Raw genomic sequence first — 12778 nt, 5'->3', positions numbered from 1 at the left:
CCCCCAGAAGTGCAGAATGATGCATCTATTTATTTTATTTATGCACATTTATACCCCACTTTTTTCCCACAGGTATGCAGACTCAAAGTGGCTTACAATGTACTGATAAGGCTAACGCCAGACCAGTGGTTATACAATTACAAATTACATTAAATAGAAGGACAGGGTAAGAAGAAAAAGGGGAAAGGGTAAGAGAGACTAAAACAGTCTATGGACATGTTATTAGGAAGGACTGTAGGTAATATGTGGAGTTTCTGAAGTAGGCTTTCCGAGATAGGCTGGTCTTAGGTAGATTCCAGATGCTGAGATGGTTCACAGTGGCTTGAACAGCTTTCGGCAAGGCAATCCATAATTGGGAGAAGTTGTAATACCCATCCAAACCAGGAGAAATAAGCATGCCACGATTAGAACCGTTGGAGGCAGGAAGAGATGTGAAGCGGCCGGACAGGCCATGTCGAAACAGCATGTTGCAAATGGAGTTGTAATCTATGGAGAGCCCACCCAAGTTGCAACTCCAAATGTGGGTTTTATGGCCCCATTGAGGTCTCAACCCCCAGTTTGAGGTCTAATTTATACGCATAAACACAATGAAATTACTGAACTGCTTTCCTACAATTGCCCTGAATTTCAGGGATTCATTAGTGGATTACAAAAGTCACTCATATCTTATACTTGCTGCATCTGATTAGCTCATAACCACTGATATCACATGTGAAAACAGACCCCTCATGAGCTAATCAGATTCCACACCTGGTAAAGTAATATATGCTGCTGCTACGAACATGGCTGCCTTCAGATGCTCAGCACTACAAGGGAACAGCTTAAAGAATTTCAAAAGCATCACTGGGAAGCAAAAGTTCTTATTAATAGAGGGTGAATAATATTACTTGGTGTGTAAAGGTAAAACATTGCATCACACAGCAGTTGAAGAAAGCATCCTTGGAATTTTTTCCCTCAGAGCTGGCCCTTACAACACAATAAGATTGAAGGTTTCCTATATATAAATTGCAAGCTTAATATGTTTTACAACATGAACATTTCATTATAAGACTTGTTCCATCACTCCCTACTAGGGGGCACCTAAGACGCTGAAGAGCTTCCATTGTGTTGAAAACCAAAACAACTGTAAACTGAGGAACAAGATTAACATTTTGAGAATCAACATTTTTTGTTGTTATCCAATTTCATTTTCTCTGTTAAATATTTGAACATATCCGTCACTATACTCTCTCGTTTCTGTGCATGAGTGTCATACTGCAAAAAAACAAAACTATAATTGACTCTTCAACTTCCACCCTACAGGAAAACAAGATTTGCTTTAAAAACGGAATTTCTTATGATGAAAACTATATCATAGGAAAAAATTTCATTCAAAGGTGTCAAAATAGTTTTAAGTAGATTATCTTGAACTTTAAAGTTTCTTTCGCCTAATCAGTCTGTATGTTTGGATCAGATTAGCACAAGTCACAAGGTTAAAAGTGATGTATTGGGGTGGCAATGTATGTAAAGCCATAATCCTGTGTACTAAATTACCGGGTAAAGGGAATTGGGATTTGATATACCGCCTTTCTGTGGTATTTTGCAACTACATTCAAAGCAATTTACATATATTCAGGTACTTATTTTGGACCAGGGGCAATGGAGGGTTAAGTGAGTTGCCCAGAGTCACAAGGAGCTGCAGTGGGAATCAAACTCAGTTCCCCAGGATCAAAGTTCACTGCACTAACCACTAGGCTGCTCCTCCACTCAACTAAAGGCAAAGTGAGGTGGGAATAGGCACGTCAGTTGTGTGCAACACTACCATGATGACGTCTGTCTGGGAAAGAACAGCTCAAGCATGACAGTCCAAGGAAGAGGGTTGAAACTGATTGGGAAATACAATGGAAAAAGGCAAAAAACCTCTTTAAATCTCAAATTATGCCCAGATCATCACTCATTAGCAATTTTCTAGCTATCCTTCCAGCATGATCATGGTAGAAAACGAAGAACATTTTTTTTTCCCCAATACCAGGGGAATAAACTAATGGGTAAAATGGTGAACTAAGAATCAGGCAGACTAAGGTTCAAATCCCACATCTCTGTGTGGCACACTTTGGTAGGTCATCTTACCCTTTACTACCTCGGATGCTAGCTTACTGCCTCCTGCAATAAAAACTATGTAATAATTTAGTGTTAGGTTTTTGGCTAGCTGTTTAAACCTTTTGGATGTCAGTACACCTGATGGACTTGGGCCAGACTAGTCAAATTAAACAGCACAGTAACCAGATGCTGAGAATATATCTGTGCAAGTTAGAAGCAATATGATGAACTAAATAAAAATAAGCATTTATTCATCACCGATTATGTTTGATCTTGCCTATTAAACAGCTGAAAAGGCCTGTATTTAATTGGTTATGTTATGAATATGAGAGACTTTCTTGTATACACAATCTTGTCAACATTCAAAGCAATTTAACCAGACAGGAGTCTCTCCTGCCCACTGAAATCGCTGGACACTACCTAAGTGGTGATATTCAGCAGAACTTAACTGGACAGAGCTCCTATCACTACATACCACCCAACAAAAAAAAATGGGAAGGTCAGGGGCAGCGTTAGGGAGGAGCCAGAGGTTATACAGGTCATGGTGGCCATTTGCAAAGACCAGCCACAAGGGGTAGGTGCGAGGGGGCTTCACTTACAACCCCCACAGACTACCAGGGACATCAGGTGGGTCTGGGGGGGGGGGGCTAACTAGATCTTGGGGCAGTTGAGGGAGCTTTGATTCCCATGGGCTGGGGGAGGGGACAGGAAGGGGGGGGGGCTATTTTGGAGGCTAGGAAGGGACTGTGGGGGATTTAAAAGTTAAAACACAGTTATGTGGGTCTCGGCCAATATTCAGCTAGGGCAACATAACTGTCTTATGCAGGCCCCGGCTAAATATTGTCCGGGACCCACATAAGATCCAGCCCCCAATATTCAGTGCCAGTGCCCGGACACAGCCTGGTACTGAACATCAGGGGCTAATCTAGCTAGCAACCGTAAGCATGTCAAAAAATGCTATCGCTGGCTGAATATCAGGGGGGGGGGGGGTTATTATTATTTTGTTAATTTACTTGAATTACCAGGGTTTTGTTTTTAGATATTTTACTAAGGATGCTTAATGAGGATATACAGGATTGTTGATTAGTGGCCCTTATAAAACCGGCACATACATGCCAGCCTAGGCAACTTTTGCTAAATTTACCTGTCATATAAGCCCTGAAAAGTCTTGTGATGAGTGTTTAAGGCTAAAACAAAGAACATACTGCTAGTTCTCATAGGACGTACGTTATGTACATTGTCCACCTGGTGGCACCATAACCTATAAAATGGATATGTTAGCTTCACACCCAGGAAAATGTAATGACTAACCTAGCCAAAACACAAATTAAAATACACCAATCTTGTTTTTTTTTATTTTTTATTTAAATAAAAGTTATAATTTATACAAGACTTTTAAACAATGAACAAGATTCTCTTAAAAAACATTAGGGCAGATTTTTTCATTATTTCAGTTTTTTAACAAAGAAGTTCTTTACGGACCCAAACATTACACTGACAAGGAATAATTATTCACAACTTCAAAATAGAGACTCTGACTCCAGACATAAAAATGTAAACATCTACTCTACTGCTAGAAATGGACCATCCGCGCAAAATGTACATGATTCTGTAAAAACTGCCAGTTTTCTTTGCTGAACGCTTCTATCGCTCACAGATCTGTGCGTTGCTCTTATCCTGGTCTGGGATTACTGTGATGAGCATCACAGAACACCTTCCAGGCTTTACAAGCAGTTTTATGAGGCATATAGGTACCTTTTCTTTTCAGCACTGCAAAAGGTTCCAGAGAACAGAAAGCCACAATGTAGCACATTCCAGATCAGGCTGCAAATTCTCATCCCTCTTACAACTACCTCTGGAAATGTGACCAGTTTTCATTTTCCCTTTTTTTTTTTTCTCTCCCCTCAAAGGGACTCAAACCAGTCACTGTGCTTCCGTTAAAGGAGTTCAATCCATTTAAAGCAATCAACTCATCAATCAGGCTGGCAAACTAACAGATCTGCAAAGCAGAGAGGGCAAGAAAAACATGGCAAGTTACTGCATTCCACTGCTGAGATGCAGCACATTACATAAAGTCGTACAAACTGCTCTTTAATGACGACAACAAAGGGAAACAAAATCAGGTATTGATGATTCTGTGGCTATATGGCATCAGACAGTGACCTCAATACTGCAGAATACAACAAGGACATCTCTGCAGTTACCCCTAAACCCCAAACATGTCAGGAGCCATGGCAAACAAGTATTATCACTGTAATCTGCACTGAAATCACTGAGTTATGCCATGCAGCTGCAGATGTGACTAAGCACTTTGCTGTACTGAGATTAATACAACTTAATACACTACTGGCTATGCCCATGTGCTTTCCTAGAAGTGCCGCTACACATTGCTTAGTGCTAAGTAAAAACAAACCACACATCCAGTTCATTTACTTTATGATGATATGAAAGATTGTTGTGCTCCGATTTGGTTTTGGTTTGTTTGGTTGCTTAACCAAATTCTAAAATGTTCAAATTATTAAAGTGCATGTTAGTATTACTTCTGCAATTACAAGAGGACTTGTGCATTTAAGTCTTGACCTGGAATTGGAAACATTGATTAGAATCGCATCATGAACAGAGCACAGTGAAAGAGCTGAAGAGATCAAACCTCTCCCCTTTTGCAAAGCCAAGTAAACTTATCTTGAAAGTGAAGAGCATCTTCCCGATAGCTCGCTAATGTATCGCACAGTCTGAGCCAGGAAAACTTTCTATCAAAAAGGCAAACCAAGCTACTTAAAGCTGGCAAAAGTACCAAGAGGTTTTTTTTTTAACCTAATATCAAGCATTTGGGTAGGAGGAATTTGAAGGAGGATGGCACCCTTTTTAATTATATAATTTTTACGCATAAATGGTCAATTTCCTTTCTTACAAGCAGCTTGACACCCTTCTCCAAAATGAATTTTACATCTCTCAGGACTCAAATACAAGGCATGTACATGATGGGAAGAATACATCAGGTAACTGGACCCTCTGGCACAGGAAGACAAACTATAGACAGGCAAAGAACAAATGTACTTGAAAACGACCCAAAAATAATCCCTCACGGTGCCTTCCCTATAAAATGTATCTCAAAGGCAAGCTCCTTATTAGTACCCAAAGGATGTCACATTGCATCCACATTAAACTTTCCCAAGACAGGATATATGCAGTACCAAAACAAACCATCCTTACAAATGTATGCATTTATACAAACTATTTGTTACAATGCTGAGTCAGAATTGTCCAAAACTTCAAGACATTTTTATGTCAAAAATCCAGTGATTCTATATAAAACCAGGACAGTTTCTCAGAATTCATCATACACATATATTAATATGTGGGGAGGGGGGATTAAATCAATGCAGAAAGCATTTAGTGGTTAATGCCCCTCACATTCCAGGGCTCTCCTTCACATCAACGAGCCAATGCTGCTTGCTTTACAATCATTTTTCTATTATGGTATGTTACAAACAGTGGTAGCGAAACCCTTTTTGATTGCTGAGATTATATAAACAAATCAGCAGACCCTTCCTCCAAGCTCCACCATGGCCCATCCCATTGTACTGACTACAATTACAAATAACAAACTGGGTTTTGAATACTGGAGAAGCCAAATGATTTAATGGCGGTCTAAAACTGGTTGATTTGTCTTTTTCCCCAAAGATTAAATAGGAAAGGCTCCTTTAATGCAAAGGGTCAGCCCCATCAGCAGGTCTGTGCTACAGCCTCTCCATACCAAACTGACCTATAGTCTTGTGCACTCAACTGTTCAAGAAAGCCCTAAACAGGCAAACTCCAGCTCAAACCACCTTTGCTTTTAATAAAAGTGAGGGTCTAATAAAAGGCTTTCTGGCCAGTTTGAGTGCAGGATGAAATTAAGAGCTGACATACAAGAGAACTCATCTCAGCTAGTCCCGGTGAAAAGATCACCCATCAAAGTCAGAACACATGTTCTGCCATCTTAACTCAATACCATTCTGAGATTTTAACTCAACTCTGTTCTATCTACTGTCACTGGAGCCACCAATTTCCAGATAAGCAAGAGAACACATATTGAAGATGCAAATTACAATGAGCCCAATGCTTCAGGACAGTATGAAGCTAAGCTGGCAACACACAGGGCCCAATTTTAGAACTTAAGCTTTCATCAGCCAAATCATCTCACTCGTTCAAGGTTCCTCATCATGTAAATCCCACTGTAAATTTGAAGGGCATCCAGTAGGAGAGTGAAAAGGGAGAGGGAACATAAGTGGGAGAACTGGACATGAGGGAATAAAAAAAGCAACTGTCCATGAGTCACAGATGCTCAAAAAGCAACAAGATGGACCGTCATCCATCCAAACTAAAGATTACAGGGCTAGCAGAAGAAAGAAATAAGAAAAGGTAAACATGAAAAGCAGAATTATTGATTAATCTCAATATGTTTCATTAGGGGGTAAAAATGCAGAAAGGCCCAACTTTCAAAGGATAGTGATGATATAGCACAGAAAGACGACGGCATTTTCTCTTAGTTGCATATCATCTCTATTACTCACAGAAGAGCAGTTCCTCAGGCCTTATCAATGTTTAACTACCCATTATTACAGAAAAATCTCTTTCCCCCTCCTTCTGTTTTCACCTTGGCTTCCATTAAGAAGGGAGGACAAGGTAAGAGAAAGATTCAAACCAGTATAAACATGATTCTCTTCACATGGAATCAGGAAGACAGCATCACAGTGTTCCCTAACACAGTTCCGTTTTGTCCCCCTGTTCCAGGGCTTTCACAGGGACTACCCAACTGCTTGAGTTTACAATTATTTCATAACCATTCGTGCCTCCCCTTAACAAAAATCTGTTACATTCCCACATATAAGCACAACCCAAGAAATGAGGCAGGAAGAAGGGGGTCTATGCAGGTATCTTTTTTTTGTCTTTCAGGTCTGCAAACGAACATTAAGGGGGTCATTTACTAACGGTTAGCACATGCTTTCTGCTGCGGAGCCCACAGGAAGAAAACGGCCCTGAAGCAGAAAGTATATGCTAATGCTTTTAATGAGCTTAGAATGATGATAGCACTTCCTCCTGTCATTGTACAAAGAATTTTAAAAGAAAAACCTATACTATACAAAATATGTTTCCCATGGCACCCCGACATAATAGCCCGGACAAAATAGCCTTGAAACAAAATAGCTCTTCTCAAAAAGTATAGGCTACCCAAATGGAACAAATCCTTAATGAAAAGGAGAGGGAGATTAAAACAAGTGCAATCATGAATTAACATTTCTCCCCTCTTCCCTTCCCTTCATATGCAGTCTTCCCTCCTTCCCATCCCGTAATCCCACCCCCATCAAAGGTCTCTTTCTCCACCAATGATGCCCCTCTGTCTCCTCCCCACCCATCCAACATTGCCCCTCTCTTTCTCCTTCTTCTACAATCACCCCTCAGCCTCTCTTCCACCACCATTTAGCACTGCCCAGGTCTCTCCCTCCTCCCCCAACTATCAAGCTTCACCCATCTGTCTCTTCCCTCTCCCAACTATCAGCTTTGCCCCTCTGTCTCTCCCTCACTCCTCTCTTTATTTCCTCCCATTTCCTGCCTCCAACATTACCCTCTCTCCTTTTCCTCCCAGCCCCAGAAAAGAAAAACAAACTGGGAGCTTCTCCTCCCGCTTACCTATCTGGCCGAACCTGCCGGTCTCCTCAATTCGGTGGTTATCAATAAAGAGAAACTCTACAAGGGACCATAGAGCTCTGCACGCCGCTGACAGCGCTGCCATTCCTGCCTGAACATGAAGTTGTATCACAGGGGACAGGAATGGCAGCACTGTCAGCGGTGTGCAGAGCTCTATGGTTCCTTGCAGAGATAGCAGGTTCGAGCAGACGGGCAAGCAGGGAGGGAAAGTTGCCGGTCCTGAATTAGTGAGAACAGATGAAGGTCCTGTTTGGCTTGGGCATTTACCCCCACCCATGGCCTCCTCCGCAGAGATGTCTATGCTTCCGCAGTTGACCAGGGATTAGCATTCATCGAACACAGGAACAGTAAGTTTTCTTCAGCTTGTTCTACCCCTGTTGGGTCCTTCTGTCAGGGCTACTTTGTCAGGAACCAAATTTTGGGCAGGCATTTTTCTCGGTGTCTAGCTTCTCAGGGCTATAATGTCGGGACTGTTTTCCATGACAAATATAAAGACCCTCCCATCCACAAAATTATTGCAAAGTAGAGGATATGAACACTCCATTTCAGATTCAGTACTGATCATATAAAATCCCCAAATAGAAGAGAAAAACAAAACGTAGCCAGAGCAAGCAGTTCTTGGAACCCATTAAGTCTCCGTATTAGACACTGCCGATGTTATTTTCATATACTGGTTGAAGATGGTCTCGAAGGCCTCATCCCTGTGTATCATGGCACCAAACACCAGTGGCTAAGGAGAAAACAAAAATGACAATCAACTCAAAAATGCCATTGTATCCATCTGATAGTAACACAACAGATAACACCTATAAAAGATCAGATCCCAGTCTGCTCAGTGTCCCTGTCCACATTGGAAGGATATATCCCAGATGCCAGCCACAGAGCAAGTTCACATGAAAGATATCTCTCCTCATCCCAAAATGTTTGTCATCCCCACCATCTGTACTCTACCATTTTGGGTTTTAATTGTTCCCACAATTAATAACTCCCTAATCCCTTATCTGTCCTCTTTGTCCGTCTTGAATAGATTTTAAGCTCCATCAAGCAGCGACCGTCTCATACATGTTTTGTGTATAGCAATGCGCATATGTCCAGCAAGCTGTCTGTTCACAACCAGCATCCTAACAATAATCTATAGGCATAAAGTTTTGTGCTAATCAAAAGAGTTTTCCTCTCAACAAGAGATGCCTATTCGCTTTGGAGATTGTAGAGAACTGCAGATAGGCCAGTGGAAATTTCTATTTTGTCTCCCTCAAACACATGCCACAGGAGACCTATCAGGAGTGGCCTAGTGGTTAGGGTGGTGGACTTTGGTCCTGGCGAACTGAGGAACTAAGTTCAATTCCCACTTCAGGCACAGGCAGCTCCTTGTGACTCTGGGCAAGTCACTTAACCCTCCATTGCCCCATGTAAGCCGCATTGAGCCTGCCATGAGTGGGAAAGCGCAGGGTACAAATGTAACAAAAATTAAAAAAAAACACTCCACCACAAAGTGTAAATTGCCCTGGTTTTCCAGGTTAACAATATATATAAATTCACCATTACTTAGCCCTGTGCTTGCAGCTAAATTATGAATATTCCCATTGGACAGCTTGACGAACATTTAACAAAAAAAATTTCCAAGTTAAAAAAAAAACAAAAAAAAAAAACAGATCTCTGTGGTTCTCGAGGACTGGAGATCCCAGTATGGATCTCTTGTTCATCTCCCCACTCCAAAGATACATTTATATTTGTCTCACTTTCTCACTACTGTGGAGGGAAACTGCTCTTCGTGATATTTCAAGAGTGACAATAGATTTCTGAATACTTCTTTTCTGAAGTAATAGAAGCATCCTGCCTCCGCTTATTCACAGTCGAGACAGTGCAGCTGCAACGTTGAAATATATATCAAAATGAAGAATACTTTAAAAAAAAAAAAAAAGCCACAAGCCACCTCCCTCCCTGGCACTTCTCACAACCCTAAGGAAAATCTGGGAAGTTTTATGAACCTGTCAATCACAAGAACGTACAGAGATAAAAGATGAAACTCAAACACCTGCAGCAAGGACAGTGAGGGAGCAAGCAGACACTAAACTGCAAAAGAGCCATTAATCACTAGGTGTTCCCCTTCCCAGCTTACGATACCACAGATTAACGCCTCATAGCTAACCAAAAGAAAGTGCACTGACTCTACTGTCAGGAATGAGAAATGTCACAATCCACTCCCCACTTTGGCAAGTTCTCTCTATATCAAATACCTACAGACTGCATGCCTCCCTTACACCCCCTCCAAAGGGACCCTCATCACCAAATATGCATTTCACTAATCTTAACATTTAGGATAAGTCCAGATTCCAGACCCATGAGCACCTCAAAAGAACTAGTATTGGTGACCCCCTACTTATGATTTTCAGTATTCTTCTGACCTTCTGCCATGGCAGCAAGTGACATGCAAGTCACTAGGCCGCACTGACAGTGCTGTTCTCCAAGTCTTAGTCACCCCAAAGAGAACAGCGATGAGCAGAGAATCCGGGGTCTAGTCTGTCACATGGTGGTTGGACCGAGGGGAGCAAAAACTCCACAAACATGCTGCATGTGCTAACTTCTTACCAGAGTAACCATGCATGTTTACGCCAGTTTCAACAAAGTTACCTGTGACAGATGTTCTCCAAGGAAAATGAAGACGTAGTGAGTGTGATACAAGCTTCAACACAGAAGTCTATCACAAAGTTCTTTATTGCACCAAAAAAAGGACCAGACACGGGGCCATGTTTTGGCGGTGAAAACCGCCTACCTCAGGAGTCAAGAGTACAATGTCTGCTACTGAGCAGATTGTAGAACAATGGTGCCAGATATTAATCCAAATTTGTAAATTGTAATTACCACTAGGTGTAAAACATAGGTACACTTATGTGATAAAATAGTAGCACTCTCTCCAGCATACTCTGCAGCACAACTTGCAGTTGTAGTGACAAGTCACAAGTTTCTGGAAGAAACCCAAACAGTAGCAACATTCCATGCTACCAATCCCAGGGCAAGCAGTGACTTCCCCTATGTCTATCTTGTTTATTTTCTCAGAATCTGCCTTTGCTAATCAAGCAGCGGAAGCAGTGGCCCGTCTCATCTCTCTGGGCAAAGTTACATATGCCCTCCAAATATCTAGCTTTCCCAACCTTGAATCTGCTCATGGCAGTTCAGTACAGGCTCAGCCGTAGCTAAGTTAGTGCTCTTCCATCTTGGAAAAGAGACATCTAAGAGGGGGATATAATTGAGGTCTACAAAATCCCAAGTGGTGTAGAACAGGTAAAAGTGAATCGATATTTACTCTTTCAAAAAGTACAAAGACTAGGGGACACACGAGGAAGTTACATGGAAAATACTTTCTAAACAAATAGGAGGAAATATTTTCTCAGTCAACGAATAGTTATGCTAATCGCTGTTACCACGTCATCTGCAATGAGTTCCAGAGCTTATCTGGGTTTAGAAAAGGTTTGGATAAGTTCCTGAAGGAAAAGTCCATAGTCTACTATTAAGATTGTATATATATGGCCATATATATATGTTTAGAAAGTATTTTCCATGTAACTTCCTCGTGTGTCCCCTAGTCTTTGTACTTTTTGAAAGAGTAAATATCGATTCACTTTTACCTGTTCTACACTACTTGGGATTTTGTAGACCTCAATTATATCCCCCTCTTAGATGTCTCTTTTCCAAGATGGAAGAGCACTAACTTTTTTAGCCTATATGAGAGAAGTTCCATCCCCTTTACCATTGTGGTCACTCTTCTTTGAGCCTTTTCTAATTTCGATATGTTTTTTGAGATACGCCTACCAGAAATGAATGCAATACTCAAGGTAAGGTTGCAGCATGGAGCATGGTTCCTAGCATCCTGTTTGCTTTTTTGGCCACCACTGTACACTGGGCAGTAGATTTAAGCGTTATTGTCTACAATGATACCTAGATCTTTTTCTTGAGTGCTGACTCCCTAAAGTGGAATCTAGCATCAGGTAACTATGATTTGGACTATTCTTCCCAATGTGCATCGCTTTGCATTTGTCCACATTAAATTTCATCTGCCATTTGGATATCCAGTCTTTCAATTTCCTAAGGTCTTTCAGCAATTTTTCAGTCCACGTGTGTTTTAACAACTTTGAATAGTTTTGTGTCATTTGCAAATTTAATCACCTCACCTGTCACATTCTGATTTCCAGATTTAATATCTTAAATAGATAGATAATTTATATTCGATATTCCCTACAATTAGAATATTTGGTATTATTATAGATCAAACACTCTTTAGAACCTCAGTTAAAAAGATTTTCTGACCAAGGGGGTTGTTTACTAAAGCTTAGCTCGAGCTATCTGCAGAAGGGCCCAGAGGAATAAAAAGGGCCCTGCTGTAGATAACTCAAGCTAAGCTTTAGTAAACAACCCCCTAAGTTACTTATCAGATAAGAAAACTGAGATGGATTTGGACATTTTTTTTAAGACTCTCATTTTAGGATGTTGAAACAACCTTTGGTCTTATCTCTGCTTGATTATTGTAATATATTTTTCAGATTGTCCTAAATTTATTAATAGAAGGTTACAAACTATTCAGACCACCACCATACAACTGATTTTTTTTCTCTCCAAATTGAAAGAATATCACCTTTTTTAATTCAACACTGGCTTCCAATACAAGCCCAGATTGTATTTAAGTTTTACTGTATGCTTTTTAAGATTCAACATGGTGTGGTTCCTGCTTATATGTACAAATCTATAAGTTACTCAAGATTTAATTCTTTTTATTAATTTCAAAATTTATATTTTTGCTTTTCCTGACCCTAAAGGGATGAAATTAAAAAAAAAAGTATTAAATTCTTTATTATCTTATCAGGCGGCAATATATTGGAAGAGATTACCTTTGCATAGGTGGTCCATTTCAAATTATATTCAATTCAGAACAGAATTGAAGCCTTTTCAGAATCTTTTCTTGAATAATTAGTTTATCTGTTAGTCATGATATCCAACTTTCTTGGTTTGACTG

The 12778-nt window shown here is 40.5% G+C and overlaps 1 protein-coding gene across 3 annotated transcripts in view; it reads right to left on the bottom strand.

Annotated features, from left to right (window-relative positions):
* Nucleotides 1-7664: 7664 nt before the first annotated feature.
* The window catches only part of GRAMD4 (GRAM domain containing 4), a 139771-nt gene continuing 134657 nt past the window's right edge, over nt 7665-12778 (bottom strand). For all 3 annotated transcript variants that reach the window (XM_030216854.1, XM_030216857.1, XM_030216856.1), the window contains one exon: nt 7665-8500. In XM_030216854.1, coding sequence (XP_030072714.1) covers nt 8399-8500 — 102 coding nt within the window. In that variant the 3' untranslated portion in view covers nt 7665-8398. The remainder of the gene's footprint in view (nt 8501-12778) is intronic.

Source organism: Microcaecilia unicolor, chromosome 10 (assembly GCF_901765095.1).
Source record: "Microcaecilia unicolor chromosome 10, aMicUni1.1, whole genome shotgun sequence".
Taxonomy (NCBI): Eukaryota; Metazoa; Chordata; class Amphibia; order Gymnophiona; family Siphonopidae; genus Microcaecilia; species Microcaecilia unicolor.
This window is presented reverse-complemented; position numbering and strand designations above follow the sequence as displayed.